Below are 21,832 nucleotides of genomic sequence, written 5' to 3' on the forward strand. Positions count from 1 at the left end.
ACTGAGTAGCATTTGTATTTTATACTTTGAAAGTTAACTGTCTTATCAAAGGGTCGGTACCCCTTAAATTTTCTACATCCACAAAATATTTGTTACGATTTAAAGCAACTACTCCCCAACTAATATTTGCATTATTTTTCAATAAGTTGTATGAGTTCTGTTGGAAGGGTTTACAACTTAGTGAAACATTAAGACCTTTCTTTATTCCAGTTTTAAAACAAAAATTTGAAAATGAAATATAAACAAATTATATTTAAGTAATTTGAGAAAATATTTTAAAAATCATAACATTACCTCAGGTAAAAATGATTATAATATTATCATAAATATATCCTCACACGTAACAAAAAGGAGAAATCCAGAGAGTTCAAAAACAACATGAATATACAAATGTCAGCAAAAGCCTGAAGAAGTAAAAAAGCCATTTTGTTTAATCTGAAATTTACTATGAAGTTTTATTCGCAAGTTCAGTCTACCCTGATTACCCCTTGAGAGTTTTGTAAATGTCTTCCAAATATATCTTTAAAAGAAAATAATATTCCCATGTACATGTGTGTAAACTTGATGATGTTATCAAAGAGAAAACATTTTTTCCAAATATCAAAACTTATTCTGAATAGTTGTTTTTCCAAATAAGAATACAGCAATATATTGCTCTATTAACAAATACGCTTCACTGTAACTTTATTTCAAACTTCTTTGGTTTTTTTTCCAGCATCATACATTTATAAGAAACATTTTCTATAGATAATAAAATATAATTGACAATTGTTTACACTGTGATAGTTTTAATGATTATGATTCTTGACTATGGCGTATATAAACATTTTAATTATGCTTTTTGTTTATATTCACGGAATTTACTATTCTTATTCTATATCATATCACTCATATTTCAAAAATAATATTATTGGAAAAGTGGTACTCTTATGCAGAAATGTGATTTCTATTCGATTATTTATCATAATTGCAAATCATCATCATATGAAATGCCTTTATGTAATAAAGAATCTGTGAAAATAATCAAAATATCATTCAATTTTATCCAGTGGTATAGGAGGGGTTACGGATCAAAGATGAGTAGATTGATTGATTGTGTATTGTTTAACGTCCCTCTTGAGAATGTTTCACTCATATGGAGTTGGGACCTCTTGCCGGTGGAGAGCTGCAAATTTTGTTCTATACTCGGCATTCAGGCCCATTGATGCGGAGGTCTTCGTGTTTGCTAGTGCCTACTGCGATTTTGTATATTTGTTTAATGGTCGTTCATTGAATACGGTCGTCCATTTCCACAGTTGGGTTCAAACCAATGACGTAAGGATCAGCGCCTTACTTCTCGACTCTAGAGCAAATGTCTATAGTAACAACTGCGCCACGCCGGCCTTCAATATTAGAGAAAAATGGAAGTGTCATTATCTTTCTATTGGACACAAGAAATTTTCGTTATCTCCATATCCTTCATGTTTCCGATCAAGAATTGAAATAAGAAGTACACAACACTATATAACACTATGTCCATGTAACAATTAAAAATCTATGAAAGTCTCATTAAATTTTATTCAGTGGTATAAGAGGAATACCCCAAAGCTTAACAGATGGACGGACATATCGATCACTATATACTCTCCCATTTTTAAAGCGGGGTATAGCAATGAATCATACAATGCTTACGAAATATTTCAAAGGAATCATATCCACCTGTAAGTGGTATCTAAAAACCCAATCGTTTTATCGACAAAAGTATTTAAGAAAAGCTGTCTTTTTAAGTCAGGAGTTAAAAAATTAAAAACATCTATTTATTTTTCAGTCATTGGTCTTAAGGTAATTTGATCCTCAGGTTTAAAAAAATTAGCAGTTAAGAAATCAAAAATACTCATAAAAGTTTCTCTGAATCCACAAAGTTATGTAAATTTATCCACAGTATTTCTTTAAAGTTAAATATTAAACTTAATCATATTATATAGGGAAACTTGTCAAATCTGCAATATTTTTGCAGAAAAGGCGAATGGGAATAACAGCAATGCATTTTCTGATTTCAAATTGATCAACAAATATATTTTAGGTTAAAAAAAAGATAGGTATCCAGGCATTCAGAGAAATTATGGGTTTTAATTTTGTCTTCTATTTCCGTCATGTATTCTTTAATACATAGTGTTAAAGGCTTTTGCTCTCATTGGAAGACACCACAAATCAGTTCTTATTTCACATAATGCTAATAAGCATTGGTATCTAAGGCTGGATTCTAAAAAATCTTAAGTTTCAAAAACTGTATTAATTTTTTTTCCTTTATTGGGGTACAAATGTAAACTTTTATAAGACATTTTCTAAGACTTCCAAAATCCTTGAATCTTATAAAGATGAATAAAATGAAAATTGTTGCATGAAAACATTTCATTATCAAGCTTCATTTTGATGCATTTCAAATTAAATATTAATTTTTGGAGTTATCCTTCCTGGCTGAGGATCGGATATCCTTAAGGGCCGATGATACAAACCAAAAAAAATTGATGCCTGGATAGGTTTGCATTTCTGGGCCTATTTTTGTTGTAAATGATACAACTAATGATTTTCTAAAATATTAAAGAATTGTAAACCTTCCATGATGTTAAAAACGCTACCTCTCTGCAACCATCCTTATTAATCTATACAAATATTTTTCACTTCAAATTTCACTTTTGTGTAAATTTAAATGAAAAATTAAAACTCTGCGGTTAAAGTTGTTCATTTTACTCATTGAAACATGACTCAGTTTGTTATTTGCAATTTTTATGACAAAAGTGTGTTTATGTTATCTGTCATTAAATCAAAATTTGAGGTACACGACATGTGCTCTTGCGTTTTGAATCAGTAAGGCGTCGTCAACATACATTACTATATAAATGAGGGAAATTAAATACGATAAGCCAAAGTCAACCCAGTCGCCTTTATCGTATACAGAAAGTTGTTAATCAAAATGTCGACAGCTGACTCGGTAGTGTCTTTTATACTGGCTTATATTTCAAGTTAATTGAAAATAGTACATAGATGATACAATTGAATAAGTGTAACCATAGTTATTTGAGTAAACTTCAACGATATATTTAAATTAAAGGCAAGACCGGGGAAAGATTTTTCTTCTTTAATAAATCTGCATCAGGTCCGCTAATAAAGCAAATCATGGAAATTTCATCAGATTGTTGGAAGACTAGGCTACTAAATATAAAAGCAAATATTCATTTTGTCAATGTGGAACTTCATTTTCTTTGTCCTTTCAACTTTAAAGTACTTGTATTTAGTATCTTAATGATTTTTAACAAAGTAATTATGAAGATGGCCAATCAAAATATACATGCATGTATAAACATAGAAAAGTTCCAAATTTTTTAGTGATTTTATGATGTCAAATAGCCTGATGTTTAATTACAGCAAGAAATGACTGTACGGAGTACCGAGAAGGCAGAAAAGGTCTTTCTGCTATTTAATGAATATGTCCTTCATATCCATATACTGCTCTTTCATTGATTATCTGCTTTATACTTTGAGCAGGGTATGAGAAGTTTGATTGATTGTATATTGTTAAACGTTCCATTCAAGAATTTTTAACTAATACAGAGTCGCTACCGTATGCCGGTGAAAGGCTTCAGATTTAGACTTATACTCGGCACTCAGGTCCATGGAACAGCGAAAGTTCTTTATTGTGCCAACGCCTACCGTGACACAGGACTCATGATAGGAATGATAAAATGTTGTCTTTATAGCAATGCATAAAAACCTTCACAAGTAAAGACATTCTTACCTCCACTCTGGATATCTAACCACCATTCAAGTTGCCATATTTAAAAAAAAAATGGTTGGGAATTAAACGATTTCTGTAGAAGACTGTGTCTATTTTTGTAATATTCAATGAAAAAATGTGATTGATTTATGATAAGTTGTTTTACATTCCATTCGAGAATTTTACACTCATATAGAGATGTCACCATATACCATCGAAGAGCTTTAAATGTAGACCTACATGTATAGTTTATAGTAAGCTGTCAGTATCCTTATGCAAAGAAGGTTCTTTCTCATGCCAACATCCTTCTTGACCCGGGACTTTTTTAAAAAGCTATCATGATCATCCGAAAGACCCGTGAATTATACGTGTTCTTGGCAAAGGATCGGTAAATACCAAATGTTTATGTCTAAAATCGAAGTAATGTGTGAACAAAATTGATTAGATTCGACTATTTGTACTAGCGATGAAGATGAAAACAGAAAAAAAAAACATTTGTTATTATTTTGTGCGGGACTTAAAGGTCAAGACATTTTTACACATTGAATGTAGAGGAAGCGGATGACAATAACAATTTGTAGATAAACATTTTGAAAGCAAATTGAATGTTCCGTACGAACGTAACGCTTTTGGTAAAATAATAAATAGCGACAAACAGTATAACAGCTTATTACAAAACTGAGACAACAGGCAGCGTATTGTGATTTTGCAAATCAGGATGAGCAAATTCAGGATCAAGTGATTGAAAAGTGTAGGCCGCACAAAATTAGAGAAAGAAACAAATTTTACTTTAGAATAATTAAGCAACTACAAATGAAACAAGCATTCTGAGAGTATTGCATAAGCAATACATGTCCCCTACCGGGTTCCCCTTTTTCTTCAGGATGTCATTTTATTATATGCAAAAGTCATGTCCAAGGTAAAACTGAAAGATTTTCAAGTTGTAAATGCCTTGAAACTAATAAAATAATCCACATTAAGACGAAAATTCAACTCATTTCTCCACCCGACCACCGTCTTTTCCTCGCTTCATATTTTTGTCGACAATCGGAAGTTAGTGCAGTTCGAACCCGATTATAATTAAGCGATTATGAAAAATATTCAAAATGCCATAATTCTGTCAAAAATCAATGAAGCAAAGAGATATTCAAACTTGATCTGTAACTCATTAAGATACACTCACATGCCAAAGTTCAGCCCAATATCTACAAGCGTTTAGAAAAAAAGTGCGGAAAACCAAGTGGGACAGACTGACGGGGACAGACAGACGGACGGACGTAAACAGAGGAAACCTATAGTCCCCCGGTTTCACCGGTAGGGGACTAATAACTGAAGTACAGACAAGACATACTGACACTGAGATTTTAGTGTCGGTTAACAGAATTCAGGGGCATCATGAAAAAACTGACAAACAGAAACCAAAATTTCAGGACAAAAAACTAGGTAGTAAGTGTTTTTGTTGTGGACGTTGTGTCAGTCAGAGAAAAGGTTGTTTGCTTACAGGTCAACAGAGCTCTTAAAAATCAGATCTCAGAACAATTGAAGAAACTAGTAACAGCAGAGAGGAGCAATTCTATTTACTGGATGGAAAAGGACCAGCGTAAGTAGTGAGAGACACTGCTATGAATTTAGTTTTGAAACTTGGAGTCAACATAGTATTGCCAACTGACATTGTTCATGATTATTCAGACTAGGAAAACTTAAAGACTCTATGTTGAAGTTACATATAGAATTTGAAACCAGTAGCACAAGCTTTGTACAGAATACCGTACTGTTTGAGGGATAAAGTATGAGAACAATTGGATGAACTCGAGTCTCAGGATATCAATGAAAGAGTTAATGATCCTACACCGTTGGTCAGTCCCGTCATTATCGTATCAAAAACTGACGGTGACGTTAAATTGCGTGTCGATATTAGATAGAACCTATGCTGCTATAATTCGTGAGCGGCATCTTATTCCAACAGTGGATGACATACCCCACATGGTGAATGGTAACTAATTGTTTAGTAAGTTGGACATAAGAAGTGGACACCATCAAATTGAGCTGGAAGAAGCGTGAACGGAGATCACTGCATCCGTTACTAATAAAGGTATCTGCAGATATAAAAGACTGTTACTTGGGATTTCATCAGCTTCAGAGAAATATCAGCAAATGATTTCACAAGTGTTTCATGACTGTGAAGAAGTACAGATTATTTCAGACGATATTTTAATTTATGGTCGTGACAAATCAGAACATGATGAGCTACTTCGCTAAACCTTAAGGATAAGGATTGACACTAAATCTAAACAAGTGTGAATTTAGAATGAATAAAATAACATTCATGGGACGTGTCTTGTCAAAAAAATGGTATAGGGCCGACTAGTGAGGGGAACAACTCATTACTCAACGCTAAAGAGCCAACAAATAGATTTGAAGTGAAAAGTTTTCCTTGAACTTGTGAACGTTAGTGCTCGTTACATACCAAATCTCACTACTCTGGCAGAACCACCCAGAAGGCTGACAAAGGAAAACCTGAAGTTTGTCTGGATAGCTGAGCAGAAAAAAAGTTTTGACACTTTATAGAGTTGTTTTTTAAGTGTGAAAAACTTTTGGGCATTGCAGAATAGATACAGAAAAAAACACGATAGGTGCAAGCAATGTAGACCCGGGAGCTGTCCTATTTCAATTTAACATGAGTAAAACACGGTTCATCAGTTATGCTCGTCGAACATTGTCAGCGGCCGAAGCAATTATTCAACAATAGAGAAAGAAGCTTTGGCAGTTGTATTGGCATGCAAGAAGTCCCATATCTATCTATACGGGATTTTGATAATTTGATTTTTAATTAATCACAGACCACAAGCCATAAGAAGTGCTTTATGGAAGACAATGCAGACCTAATGCAAGAATTGAACGATGGCTATTAAAACTTATGGCTTAAAACTTCAAAATATGTTACTCACCTGGACATCAGAATATTGCAGATGCATTATCACATTTGGAGGACAAGACACCTGTATAAAACAGTAATTCAAGAGACACTGATTAATATGTGAAATTATTGCAAGGGATGCCACCCCTCAGTAATTGTCCACTCGCCAAGTAGAAAAAGATTCAAGGAGGAATGAAAAACTTGTTAGAATTCGGAAATTTGTCAAAGAGGGAAAGTGGGATAAATCATGTGTTAATTATTACCTACTCGGATATAAACTTTCTTGTATTGGAAACGTGGTGTTACGTGGATCCAAAATAGTGATTCCGATAAATCTGAGGAAGCAGTGTGTACAGTATGTACAGTGTGTACACCAGGGTCATTAATGAAATGTTGGTACAAAACAGCAAATACGAGGTTTAGTGGCCTTGGATGGATAAGGAAGTAGGGACGTATGTAAAATCGTGTCGTGGATGTCAGGTTACCATTGCATTTCCGAAACCAGAACCAATTAGTCCTACACCCTTGCCAGAATTACCATGACAAGAATTGGTAATTGACATTTTTGGACCGTTAAGATTTGGACAATATGTATTAGCCGTTGTTGACTATTACAGCCGATACTATGAGATTGATATTACCAAGGATACTGGTATTACAAAGGATAACATGATTAATACACTGGATGTGGACTTTCATTACCAATAATTTCAGACAATGGACCCCTAATCAGATTAAAGTTGTTTAAGGATTATTTGACAGATAACTGTATCAAGCACCGAGCAGTTACACCGTTACATCCGTCAGCAAACGGGGTGGTAGAACAGATCGTTGAAAAGAATTCGAATAGCGCAGCAGAGTCTAAGAATTGGAAGACAGATGTCCACAAACATATATTTGCATACAGAACGACACTTCATAATACGACAGGAGTACCACCTGCAGAATTTATGTTCCGTCGTATACTGAGAACCAAGCTCTCGCAAGTAAACCTACAAGAAAATGTTTATGATGATGGAGTGCGTGATAAGGATGTGAATTTCAAATACAATAACAAGCTTTATATCGACGAGAAACGTATTGCAGTGGATTGCGATATAGGGTCAGGAGATTCGGCCCTCTTGAAGAACGCTGTCAAGGATAAAATGAACACGCCGTATCATACTGAGTCATATAAACTTGTACACAAAAAGGAAACAGTTGTGTCTTAAAATCGGCGGAGGGAGTTTCAATGAGGCGAAATACTGCATTCGTTAAAAATATCAGGAACCGGAAGGTATTCCAGACAATTCTAGCGAAGAGAGTCTTGAGTCTACTTACAATAGTGACTATGTCCCGTCATCTAATACAGTAACTCTGTAACTGAGAATGTCAACCCATGTTAGGTAATTAGCGCAACGTTTTAAGGACTTTGAAATGTAAAACTTGTTTCTTGTGAATGTAATTGATTGTGAGTTATCTATATCTGAGAGTGTAGATTGTAAATATTTTCTAGCAATATTTTGGACAGTAATTTCTTTTCAGCAATTTATTTATTTGAGATTGATGTTATCTAATGAGTCTGAATGTGTGTTTTGTGTAAAAGTTTGTGCGCAAGAGTTTGGTCATGTGTCATTGGCATGGGTAGTGCGTTCAAGTGGAGGTCCTGACTGGAAGTGGTGATGTAAGCTGTTAAACGTGAAATATAGAATTGGAAAATGGATTAGATCTTCAATATTCAACCATAAATGTTTTTATAGCATTCCATATATAGTTTGACTATCTCCTAAGATACATTTCATTTCTGAATGTAATAAATAAAAGATAAACAAGACAAAAAATTATAAGAAAGTCATACATTATGTTATATAAAAGACTGGAAATAATTGTAGTATCCCCCAACAAATTCTTTAAATTGTGTTTTCTTTTTTTTTTTGACAGAAAAATCTCACATCTTGTGCACACTCAAAGATAATTGTTTGTTTCAAAAAATAAAAACCAGGTCTTGCTTTTCACTGAATACACATGCATACAAACTTCACTGTACTCTCTCTATAATTCTATTATATCAGGAAGAGAAATTTTCTGTTAATGAATGACAGTACATACCAAAAATATAAATATAAGGAAGAATAAATAATCCAAATGATAAAAATTTTAGTTCAGTATATGAAATACTGCAGCATTTAAACCATTGCGATTATAAAGTTGCATAAATTCTCTTTTATCTTCTTAAATATATAAAAAGATTATTCGGAAGCTTATAATTATAATGCTGACATAAATTATCATCAAACAGCAATAAATAATGTTATATTTCACTTCTTAGAAAAGATTAGTACATCTCATTGGAAGTTGGAATAGGCGTCATACTGTTTCATGAATTCCATAACAGCATCATAACAAAACTTGAACTGTTCCTGAAAATGCAAAGGTTGTAGTGAAAAATATACATGTAGAAACACAATGACATTTATTAGTTTAAAAAATGATGTATGTTCAGTATTATACACCGACGAACTTCAAGAAATTGATACAGTACCATATTTGAAATTATGCTCGGTCTCACGCTTCGCATGTGCTGAACAACTTGGTGGATAGCTACATCTTGTTCTATTTTCATTCTTTCCAACACGACTTGCAAAACACAAAACAAACCGCTTTTCTCAGCCCCATTTCTATAAAAAAAAAATCAATAATTTTTTCGTGTAATATTTTCTTTGAAACTACTGAACACTTAGAGCACAGAAAAACATCCACTTATTTATACTTTTAAAACAACCTAAATTTACAAATTCATCAGCAATTCCTCTTTAAAAGATCACGTGAGAAATCAATTTTAACCCCGCTTAGGAAGATATTCAGTAAAATCTGTAAAGGTTTTCTAAGCTGTTTAAGTTATATATCGAATGTTAAATATTAAAACATAATTTTATTGTAAAAGGTCACAAATCTTACAGGCACTGAACAATAATAGGTCCTGTGTTGTTCTTATTATGATGCATTTCTACATCATTTATCAACTTTAAAATTGGTGAAATGGACGGCGGAATTGTCTCGGAATCTCTCCAGAACTTGCATTTAAATACTGTGATCATCCTTTCTTCCTAATAAATAATAGTTTATATAAGTAAGGTTGTGTAAAAATTGTTTGTTAGTTTTAAATACAAAAGAAAACGATAAAACGAATTAAAAAAAATACAATTAAAATACATATATAATTTAAAAAAAATCTTTCGCAGAAACCGTTTGTAATCAATGGATGATTTTAAGAAAAATAAAACAAGTTTTTAATAAAATAAAGTCTAAATGTAGGCGAAATTGCTTCTTAATATTTAGAAATGTATTCCATATACATCAAACGTAATGATTTTACCCGTTCCTCTGCACTGAAGATAAGGGTAATAACACTGTAATTTTCATCTTCTTGTGTTGAAGTTTCCTTGGTTACTCTAAAAGGTCCATACTGAATACTATCAGTGCCTTCTGGCCAATATTTTCCAATATTCTACAATAAAGTTATCCTTATTTTCTATGAATTAATAATAAAAGAATGATGATAAAATTGACAACTAAATAATGATAAATTTAAAACATGTAACAACGTCTCTCCGTTAATGTAATAAGTTTCTAATTTCTTGTTTTGAAAAACTTAAATAGATATTCAATTAACTGTCGAATTTTAAAACAAAATCGAGAAAAAATTGAAAATCTTATATTCACTTTGAAACTTTAAACAACTCGTTTTTCTTTATTTAATAATTTCGTTTTTCTTTATATATTAATTTCGTTTTATGTTTTTCTTTATATATTAATTTCGTTTTTCTTTATTTAATAAGATTTTTTGAAACCTCAATGTGTAACTTAGTGTGAAACTATCAACGAATCTTGACCATACATGATATGCTTAATGTATGCGACGATTGATTGATTTTATGTTGTTTAACGTCCTCTCGAAAATGTTTCACTCATATAGAGACGCAACCACTTGCCGGTGGATAGCTGCAAATTCTGTCCTATACTCAGCACTCGGGACCATTGAGCAAGGAGGAATCTTTTTTGTGCCAACACCTACTGCGACACGGGCTCTTGGTTTATACGGTCTCATCCGAAGGACCCGGTCTCAACGTCCCACAGTGGGATTTGAACCCGCGACGTAAGGATCAACTCCTTACTTCGCGACTCTTAGAGCAGACGCTATAACCACTGCGGCACGCGGGCAACTGTGTGCACAGAAGTTCAAATTAAAGTCAAACAGTGTTCGGGATTTTCCTACCGTTAAAAATTAAAACCTCAATTTTATAAAAAAAAAAATTGATTTCATTTTTCAAAAAATTGTATTTCTAATACGTTATATATAAAATACATAATTGAAAACCTGTTCCAAATTTGACACATTTTCTTACTACTTCACCGAGGAGAACGATTGTAGAAACACGTTGCTGGTAAACTAGCCTCCAAAAGTCAACAACGGTCTCTCTGAGAGGTATCTGTGTCACTATGAACGAGTGCCTGTTTTTGTAGGCCTGAAATATACATTAAAAATACTGGTAATTTACACACTTACAGGTACATAAAATAAACAAAGATAATTGTTTAAATATAAACATTTCGTGAAGCGTTATTGGTAACTTTCACAAGGTACATTAAGTAAAAAGATACATTGTTTAAAAAGACTAAAAATGATTAACAATGTGAGGAATTCTAATATCTTTTTAAGGGGTCCTCATTTTTCTGACTTATGTTCATATTGTTTTGTGTTCATATTCGTATTGTTTATAATTGGGGGAAAACACACTAAAAATGTTTAGACGTAATAGGACAAAAATACTTGGCTTACTGGCAGGAAAACGGCGTTGATATAGATGGGCTTGTATCTTTCATCCCAAATCTGTGGCATGTCCTAACTTTTTTGATAGTTATATCTGTACATAATTTTCATAAAAGTTTAACATAACATAGATTGTCTTCTGAAGATATGTTACAATAAACATAAAATGAATAAACCTCAATTAATGAGCAAAACAATTATCAAAGAATTGTTTGACATATGTAAAGGTAATTCTTTTAAAAGTATGTATCACATCTTTAATCCTAAATAGAAATGTTGATCACGATATAAAATAGAGACAAATTAGAACCTTTATCTGCAATTTTTTTAACACGCGATTTTGCATGGTTTTATTCCAACGATCCAACGATTCAACTATAAAAACTATATTATTATGTATGTATATTTTCAAAATCATTCTCGGATAAATTTAAAAAATAACAGGTTTCAGTACCTGTAAATTCACAGCGAAATTCACACCGAAATCGTATGTTACTATAAACAATCAGCTTTAGATTGATTGTCAATCAGTTTGACCGCCCATATTAACTAGACATCAGACGCAGATTATGGTCTATAACTTAAGCAAGACTGTATACATAATAAATAACATTGTATGTCAGGAGGATATCGCAGACAATCTCTTTTCATTGTTTATTTATTGTTTAAATGTACCTCTAGAAAATTATACACCCATACTGAGACGTAACCTCTTGCGGTGAGGGCTGCAAATTTAGGCAACACCTACTGCGATTGAGCAGTAAGGGATCTTTTTCCTTGTCAACACCTACTGCGAAACGGGATCTTTTTTACATGGTATCATCTGAAGATCAATCTGCACGTTCCTCTATAAGATTAGAACCCAAAACGAAAGAATAAGCACCTTGCGAATTTAGAGCTTTAACATCTGCAATCCTATCTTGTTAACTGGTTACTAAAAAGAAATTTCAAATGCCATTCCAATACGAAATGTGTGCATTCTCCTATTTTCTTTGAAAAGCTGAATAAACTTGACTTTTCTTCATTCAAGCAGGTCTTTAAAATTGTCCAACAGTTATATAAAAACAAATATGGAATCGTCTTACATATATACAATGGCACCTACATGTACCTACCTAACTACTTACATGTACATTATACACCAATTTACTGACTATGAGGACAACAGCAAGTTTATCGCCCCCCAAGACAGCCAAATCTGTTGTCGAGTGTGACGATAAACTTGCTATTGTACTAATAGTTAGTAATTATGTGGTTTATTATACCGATGCTGACTAAACTTTCTGTACTTTTTATACGGCATAATCTAATGACACAATCCGGTTAAAACTATAGGTTTCCGAGATAAAAAGCGAGGGAAACATAATGCTGCGGGGGAATAGTTTGATGACCATTTCACCATGGACAGACGGCACAAAAACTATTTCATGGTAGGGAATGTTTGTAGAAAAAAAATGTTTATTCGTAATATTTTTTATAGAAAAAATTATAATAAGCATGCATATATCTGCTTGTGCAGGTTCTGACCTAGAAATAATTGATAAGTAATCTCTTATAAAGAAAGTCCATTTGATCTTAAAATTTAAATAAAGCTTATTCAAATTTAAAAATACTTGGTAAAATATTGCTGTATCTGTTCTTTCTTCTGTTTTCTTGTTTCTTAGCAAAGTCGTAGGCAGCTTGAGGGATTTCAGCACAACCAGTACACAGGTTCTACAAAATTAGTATACACATTTTGTCACCAATGTACCTCTATGAAACGAAGCAGCTTTCTGAAACAATTCGAGAGCGCTTTACCTCATAATATTGGTCAATATGTCTTTTGCCACTTTTTGGGTCTACTTTCATCAGATTTTGATAAATCTGAGAAAATTCGGACGTTGAAGGAACAGTTGATGTACACATTAATGCTTCAACAAGGGCATCGTGAAGAAATATATACTGCTCCTTTTAAAGAAAATATAGCAGCATTTAAATCACTACTACAAGATACAAAATATTTATCACTACATGTATAAAGAGCGAGAAAATAAAAATTTTTAAGCTACCGTATAAGTGAAAATTTTACCGAGACGCAAATTTAGCGCTTTGTTCGTATAAATGTTTTTTTTTTTAAATTTTAAGCGAGAAGTGATTTTAGCGATTTTAAAAAGCTCACTAAAGAAGCCATTATAAATAAAATTCAATTAATTTTTAGCGATATTCAATTTAAGCGATCCCACTACCCTCGATAATAATGCCAAAATTAAATTCTCGCTAAGATTTCTGCTTATAGGGTATTTCAACACACGTACCAGAGTTTGCACCATATTGACGCGTTGTCGTCTCAATGTTTCCACACATCTAAACACGTCTATAAAGCCCGATTCCTTGGCCTGCTGAATCAGGACATCTAACGCAATAAAGGTACCCGTTCTCCCAATGCCAGCACTAAATTTTATATATATATATATATATATATATATATATATATATATATATATATATATATATATATATATATATATATTAAAATAGGATTCCTCAAGTGTAAAACACAGCAGCAAAATAGAGAACATTACAAAAAGTAACAATGAAAAGAAAACCTGCAATGCACAACCATAGGCCCTTTGCCCTGAGCGATAGTACTTTTCACTTTTGAGTGAAAATGAACTAGAGATGAGGCGTAGAGAGGAACTCCTTTATCTGGCCATGCCGTAAAGTGGAAATGTCGGATGATTCTCTGTCCACTTTCCTGGTAATTGAAACAGATGTTAATTATCTCAAGATATAATTACTGTAAATACGATAAGTCGCTAAGAAATTAAATAAAAATTGAAATACATTATTACCTTTTTAATGCAAAATGTTCGAATTATGAAGTCTGCAAACTCTTCAGTATCTACAACTTCTATGATTAATTCTCCTTTCTTCATAAGGCCTTTCTCAGGCCAGTATTGGATGCATTTTATCTGAAAGAACATTTACAATGAATGATACTATTCAATAGCCAGAAGCTTTGGTTGTTACTGTACTCCAACGGTTTGATGTCTTGAAGTAATCCATGTATGTATGTGGTAGATGCAGTTGAATTTTAGTGGGCCAAATTCTAAACATGAAGATCGTTTTTATTTAGAAGGATCTATTTATCTATCTATCAATTTTGCCAAACTTTTATCCAATTTCTGATTGACTTGAGAGAGTTCAATGAGTTTTTAATACCCATATTGAATGAAATGTGTCCTTAATATTTCCATTTCCATTTCTATTCGTTTTCTCTGTGATAACTCTTTGAAAGTTATGTGGAAGCATATATCAATCTAAACAAAAAATACAAATTTAAGGATCATTCTTATAAATGCATGAAAAATATATAAATTTTGAAATATTTTCTTTCGAAATTGATCTCAGCATATCTAAAAAACTATACGCAATTTAGGAATGACATTTTTGCGGCAATTTAGTTTCCATATAAATATGAATATGTGACTAGAGAGTGGAATTTTAATTATTTATTCTATGATTATTTCATTGGCAATCTTGGGTAAACTATATGAAAAGGTCTATACATCTCTATAATGTTCATTCAAATTTGTCTGTTGATTTAGAGGAATTAAAGACCTGTGGAAAAAATAATGATTCCTCGAAACATTGTTAGGGAAAAAACATTCGTTAACAGACTGTTCTGTTCATTTTCAAAGCTTCATATCACCTTGTCATTCTCCTTTAAGTTTGTAAGCATCACAATTTTCCCACAATTTTCATTCCATACCAATGACCAGAAGTCGTCAATAGTATCTACCAAAGGCCCTTAGATAGAAAACAGTAGAACACTGTGATATTGCAATTAAAGTTCCCAACAGTAGTTACACATTATTACGCACTGAAAAGGTTTTTTAGTAAAATGAATTACTCATATAGCTAATTATTTTATAAGAAACAATTACTTTTAAAATAAAAGCTATACAGATTTATATTTTATAAATTATCATTATTTTATATGTCATAGATTGCATTTTATACCTTGTGCCGCAATATATGCCTTTACTTTTCCATATCCCTACGATCAGATCAATGTTAAAATTTATTAAGAAATTAATTACAAGAAATGACTCCGAAGAGGTTTCGCTATGAAAAAAGATACTAGTGATTATTTACACAATTGTATGATTTTAATTTGAAATAGACCTGTAATAGGATACATACGTGTATAAAGGATGCATTGATGAAATCTGATTTTCCAGGATCATTTTCTATGTTTAGCTTTACACGTGTTTCATCGTCTATTTATATCATTAAAAAAATAAAATTGAAAAAATGTTAATCATTCTAAACATTTTCATAAAAATAATGAAAAGCAAGATAGTCGCAGCAAAACAATACTAGTACTGACCAAGTATTAAAATATATTTATATCACTTAAAATGTTTCTTTATTAGTAAAGGAGGAGAATACTTCATGAAATGTTTTTTATCACTTAAAAAGTTTCTTTATCATTTAAGGAAGAGAATACATATCACAAAGATAAATCAGGATGAAATCTTACATGGATAGACGTGCTTATATTTGTTTTTCGACTTATTGCCAGAAGCTACAGCAGCCGTGGCCGGAAACTGAAGACCATTATAAAATTTCTGAAGTGAAAAATACTGCTGTTAGGCTTTCTTTAAAAAAGAAGTGGCAGGTGATGTGGTTAATCTCTCTCTCTCTCTCTCTCTCTCTCTCTCTCTCTCTCTTTATCTGGTTAAATCTTAATCTCTCTCTCGATCCCATCGAAGTAAAGTAAAAAAAAAATCAATCTTCAAAGTTCATATCTATGAATAATTTTAAGAAATACTTCAGCAGGTGCAAGGTAACGAAAAAATGTAGTGGTCGTCAAATAATTATCTGTCAGATGCCATCAATAATCAATAATCGGCTGCCGCCCTCTAGCTTTATATGTCTGCAAAATAAAGATCTAAAGGCCACCAGAAATTATTGGCAGCCACCAGTTCTTTTTTTGGGCCGCCGCCTTATCATTTTCTTTAGTAAATTATTTTTTTTCGTCCTGGCACCTACATACTTCCGTTATATACTTTGTGTGAACAATAAAAAAGTAATCAATAATAATTTAGTATCTTGATTGGACCTTCTTCAGTTACATTCAAAGCGAAAATGGTCTATTTTTTGCAATATTGAAAAGAAGACTACATGTAAAATCCGGAAGACTTTTTAAAGGATAAATCATAAAGCGAAGAATAGTGTTGTCAATATTTTGCACAGGCAATCGTTAAGAATTTATTATTGCCTTTATTTAATCTACCAGAAATCAAAAGAAGGAATTAACGTTAACATTACTGTAAAATTGAATGGTTTGTCAATAATAGAAAATTACCTTAAATTGATTGCTGAAGAAATTGTTTTCTCTCTTTCTGTTCTCCACGTGGTCCTTGAACATTGATAATTTGATGGCAGTTTCCGAAGGCTTTGAAGCTGGTAAAAACTCATAATAAACATTCTGATCTGGTGTATTCAAATTATCTTTATTTGTTGCGCTCACGTTTTCATATGTTTGTGATCCGTCGTTTATCTCTACAGAAAAATTCAAATAATTCCATTTATATTAAATATTGTATAAAATGATAAAATAAAATCATTAAATGAGCTATATGTATATAAAATACATATTTCGAAGGCAATTTTTTGTCACCTGCCAAGCAAATGGAGACCAACTTTGAGGGATAGGGATATTTGTGATTGCATTGCAGTCTTACTATGATTTTTTTAATTGTACTTGTAGGTTAATACACGAAGAAGTAGTATAAATCCGGTAGTAAAATAATAGACGACCATATTTTGAATTTACCTCTTTTATGCTAAAAAGAAGACGACACATTTATTCCTTTGAAAGCTTACAAAACTAGCTATTAATTTTCATATCTGTGTTTATTATTTGATGGAAACCTATTGAGTGATTTTTTACAAAGTAAAAAATAAGATGCAATGAATTTTAAATTTCAAGAGGAATAGACTTGTCCATAAGATGTTACTTTAAAGCTGTGAATTACAAATGACTTGCCTGTTGTTAGGTCAGTGATTATAATTCCTGTTTTCTTCCTTATTGGGTCAACCGCTGCATATTGATTATCCAAGTTGCTTAGCATTTGCTCGTTGTCTGGGGGACAGGCATTAGCTGCGTTTTTTATTTTTGATTTCCTCCTTTGTAAATGATATATTTTGTATCAAGTCCATGTTAGTATAATATAAGCGATAAATTGTTATCAGAATAACTTTGTTAGCTATTAAATTTATTTCATATAATTTAATTTTTTCATTTATTGTAGTCAATAAAACAATTTTCCTTTAAAATGCCTTAATTCTAATTGAGCATAGTTCATAAGTAAAAATAAGCGGAATAATACTGCTTTGACGTAAGTTATTATGACGTAGGCAACATATATTATGCGATATAAATCAAACATTTTATCCAATTGAAAGATGCGATACATCCAAAATTAAAATTATTGAGAAATGTACCATTTTCACCAAGAAAGGGTTGTTTTTACGAATTAATAAAAAAAATTATATTAAGCAAGGTAAAGAAAAATATATTTAAAATAAATAGTAAATATGTTATAAGTGAAATACAATTTCCTTAAAACAATGTTTAAAAACACTATACCTGAGGAGTATCAGTGCGATAAAAATAAATACCAATATACCAATTCCACCAAGTATCCCTCCAGACAAAGCTCCGATGATTGCTTGAAAATGATCGACTTTCTCTGCATCAAAAGCAATGCTCTGTAAATCTGCATCAAAAGCAATGCTCTGTACCCCTCGTAGAAGCGTAACATCAGATTTGTAATAGATCCTCTTAATTTTATCCCCACAACATTGCGACAAAGTATAATTTCCAAACAAAAATATATTGGATTCTTTCTGCATTTTTGTTGACATAACCCGCAAGATTCTACTTTTATTGGAAAGTTTTTGAGCCTGTTGCTGCACAAGACAACACAACAATAACAACAACAACAAAAACTTATTATATAAATTCAAAGCCATCTTGAGTTTTGCATGTCCCCTTCTTTATGTTTTTAAGCTTTATAATTTTTGTTGAACTAGCATTGCTTTTAATAGCTATATCAGTATCTGATATTAGTTGTTAGGCAGGAAAATTTACACGCTTCTTTCATTTTTCCCAATTGACATAAATCCTTTTATATAAATCCTTTTTTCTCTTTATGAATTTCAACACAATTTTGTAATACTATTATTAAAAGTCAAAATTCTTGCTACAATTTTTAAAGAAAAAAGTTATCATCAAAAAATAATTCAAGGTGCATTATGTCTTGAAAAATAGAGGAAGCTTCATACCTTTGCAAAAAGGTTCACCACTTACGGATGAAAATTCAAATTTATCTTGAATTTTGCATGTCCCCTTATTTGATCCATTGTTTATGAAACCTTCTTTGCACTTAAATTCTTTTATTTCATTGTATTTGTAGATAATTGTAGCATCCTTCAATATATTTTCAATTTTTATGGCCGAAACGTTGCACGTTATTGCGGTGGAAAGAAAACAAAGGCACATATGACAAGGATGTCCATTATTTGAAATATTTCGGATTACCATACTTCGGCATTAACATCACTGATGAAGAGACGTAAATTGCTGCAACACACATCTCATTAAAATTGGCACCATAACCCAAGATTCCTCACTATATATCAAATCAATTCTAAATCAAATATTTTTGAGTAATTTTCGCAGTTATAACGTTAAAGGATTGTTTCACTTTTGAGTGTCCAGGAATTGGCGGCAAGTAGAATAGGAGGAAGCACACTTGCTTCTCATCGTGAATTTATGAGTTTGAATCATGTCATCTACAGTGGTTGTACTTGACAGGGTATGGTTTGGACATGTGGTTTTTACCGTGAACGGTACTATATCTTGCAAAACTATTCCTTCTTGCAAATATAAATTATTGATATAAAAGGATGCACTTAAATATAACAGACTAGTGATAGAATATAAAGACCATTGTACGTTTTATCAATAGAGAAATTCTCTTCATTGTAGAGATATATTTTCACAAATTCCGATTAAAACAACCTTGGCATCATGGTTTGCCATCTTCGGAGGAAAACAGAAAACTGTTTGTGGCATCAGACGTTCCATTTTCTGATCCATGTCTGATAAAGCCCTCTGAACATACAAATGTTTTTTTTTCGTTGGAGTTGTAAAATTTGCTTTCTTCAATTATTATGTTGGGAATATCAATAGCTGTTTCATTACACCGTATGGCTGTAAAGAAAGTAAAACACACGCAGTATCACGAATCGGATGAAACGTTCGCGAGAGACATAAAGATGCTTAAAAAAGGTTTTCTGAAATTATTTTGAAAATCCTACGATAATACGTGTATGGAAATTTGATTCAGTTTCCAAATGTTTGCCTTCACTTTAGGGTAAGGTACCATTGTATAAAGCTTCCTTGGTCGAAGAAAAGATAAAATGAACCGTGCTGATTATTCCCTTCAATGTTTATTTATACCTGTGACAAATCATTTCTTGTCTGACCTGGTCTAGTTCACTTCAAGTATTTACCGATATTTATCGGTTCCAATAATACCTGGGGGATACAAATAGCAGCAGTCACAGAACACTTGACGTCATGTAACTTTTTGTCGTCAGTTTCTTCGGAAACTCTCTCCTTTTATTTTTCCTACTGGACATTTTAAATCGTTTTAGATTTTTTTCAAGCATTACGTTAGAATTAACAACCATCAACAAATATACATGTTAAGTTCTTAATTATATCCCATTGATATTTCGAGAATCTATCATGGAAGTGATCTTGAAAAAAGAAAATTTGACTTGACATGATATCATAACTTTCTTAATAGACTTTTTATTTAATTTCAATAATTCCAAATGGATTTCAAAAATACATTGCCTTAACAAATGTTATTTTCCTTTCAATGTTTCATATTTTGCATTTAGTTTGTGGTACAATCTTCAATGAATTTTTATTTTTTTATTGTATACATGCATACTGCATGTAGTTGAAGGAAACATTGATAAGTAATATCACAAGAAAACTATTATTAGCAGATACTCATGTATTAGTTACCTTATTGTACTGACTATCACATACATATTTAATATAAAAAAAACTCTATCAGGTAGACCAAACACGTATAGATTCCGCGATTTCAACATTATTAAAAGATGCATGTATTACCCGCCATCAAAAAGTGTTGAGAGTTGTTAAGTTCTATCACAAAAAGACAAAATTTAATTATTTAAAGAGGTTAAGAAAGTGTGTCTGTTTTTTGGAAATAAAATTCAAGTTATTAACAAGAAAGTATTATATTTTTCAATGATAAACGAAGTGTTAAGAGATTGAAATTAAGACTCTTTAGAATAGAAATATAAATAGATATTTATGTTTTGTCATTAATTTTGGATTTACATGCTGTTTATAAGTACGTGTGTATGCTGGAAGACAGTTTTACCTTCACAATATGGCTTTCCATCGTCAGGCATAAAAACAAAAATGTTGTTTTGTAAACATTTCCCCGACTTAGAGCCTTTTAAGTTGTATCCCTTTTTACATGAAAAGGTTATGGTCACATTAAATGCATACATTTCTTCTAGAGGATCTAAGAACAGATTGCTGCTTGTTACAGTTGATCTGTTACACTGTATTTCTAAAAAAAATGTTGAAAGATAAAGCGTTAGTAATTGCGATTAAATAGACAAAAGAACTGCATGCATAACACATTTTACCTGTACAATTCGGAGATCCATCTGTATATTGAAGTCCATCTTTTTCGCACACAGCTGTTGTTGGTTTTTGTAGAGAGTATCCACTTGCACAAGAAAAGTTTATCCTCTCATGGTAGTTATACTTCAGCTTTGAAGGAGTCTTTATTATATCCGATAGATTGTCAGCACTAGAACAAGTTATAGCTGTAAAGATGATTTAAATATATTAAATTATAGGTATTTGATATACATGTACTTATAAAAAGGAACAAAATCATAAAAAAGATATTTTTTAAATAATTAAAAACAATTTTTAGAATTTTTAGTGCGAAAAGGTGTATAACACGACATCACATTCTTATAATGTGCAACGCTTTTTTTGCTACATGTACCTTCACATGATGGATACATGTATTTGGCAGAACGGTTAGTGTTAATGAAAATCCCCGCTGGTCCACAAACTGCTTGCGTATATCCCAGGTTTATAAATCCTTCGTGACATGTAAAATGTACCGATGTATTAAATTCATAAGAGGTATAATCAGGAGAAAGGGATATATTTCTTTTTGCAAGATCTGGTCTTTTACAAGAAACGACTGAAATGAGAAGGAAAAAA

The 21,832-nt window shown here is 31.9% G+C and overlaps 2 protein-coding genes across 2 annotated transcripts; both read right to left on the reverse strand.

Annotated features, from left to right (window-relative positions):
* Nucleotides 1-7,970: 7,970 nt before the first annotated feature.
* On the reverse strand, nt 7,971-17,083 carry LOC134243486 (receptor-type tyrosine-protein phosphatase mu-like). Its single transcript, XM_062725754.1, is given in 17 exon segments — nt 7,971-9,070; nt 9,193-9,328; nt 9,609-9,757; nt 10,027-10,158; nt 11,045-11,176; nt 11,491-11,557; nt 12,492-12,495; nt 13,110-13,194; nt 13,279-13,428; nt 13,776-13,911; nt 14,067-14,215; nt 14,313-14,432; nt 15,173-15,270; nt 15,484-15,520; nt 15,667-15,743; nt 16,007-16,094; nt 16,835-17,083. Coding segments are annotated over 17 exon segments (1,698 nt in total). The 5' UTR covers nt 16,898-17,083; the 3' UTR covers nt 7,971-8,995.
* Nucleotides 17,084-17,456: 373 nt separating this feature from the next.
* LOC134243460 (uncharacterized) lies at nt 17,457-19,483 on the reverse strand. The gene is made up of 3 exons (XM_062725711.1): nt 18,820-19,483; nt 18,122-18,251; nt 17,457-17,658 (listed from the first exon to the last, which is right to left on the reverse strand). Exons 1-3 carry the CDS (start codon nt 19,076-19,078, stop codon nt 17,457-17,459), a joined length of 591 nt encoding a protein of 196 aa, XP_062581695.1. The 5' UTR covers nt 19,079-19,483.
* Nucleotides 19,484-21,832: the final 2,349 nt, after the last annotated feature.

Source organism: Saccostrea cucullata, unplaced genomic scaffold, assembly GCF_032062105.1.
Source record: "Saccostrea cucullata isolate Sc308-1 unplaced genomic scaffold, CSIRO_AGI_Scuc_v1 ctg503, whole genome shotgun sequence".
Classification (NCBI taxonomy): Eukaryota; Metazoa; Mollusca; class Bivalvia; order Ostreida; family Ostreidae; genus Saccostrea; species Saccostrea cuccullata.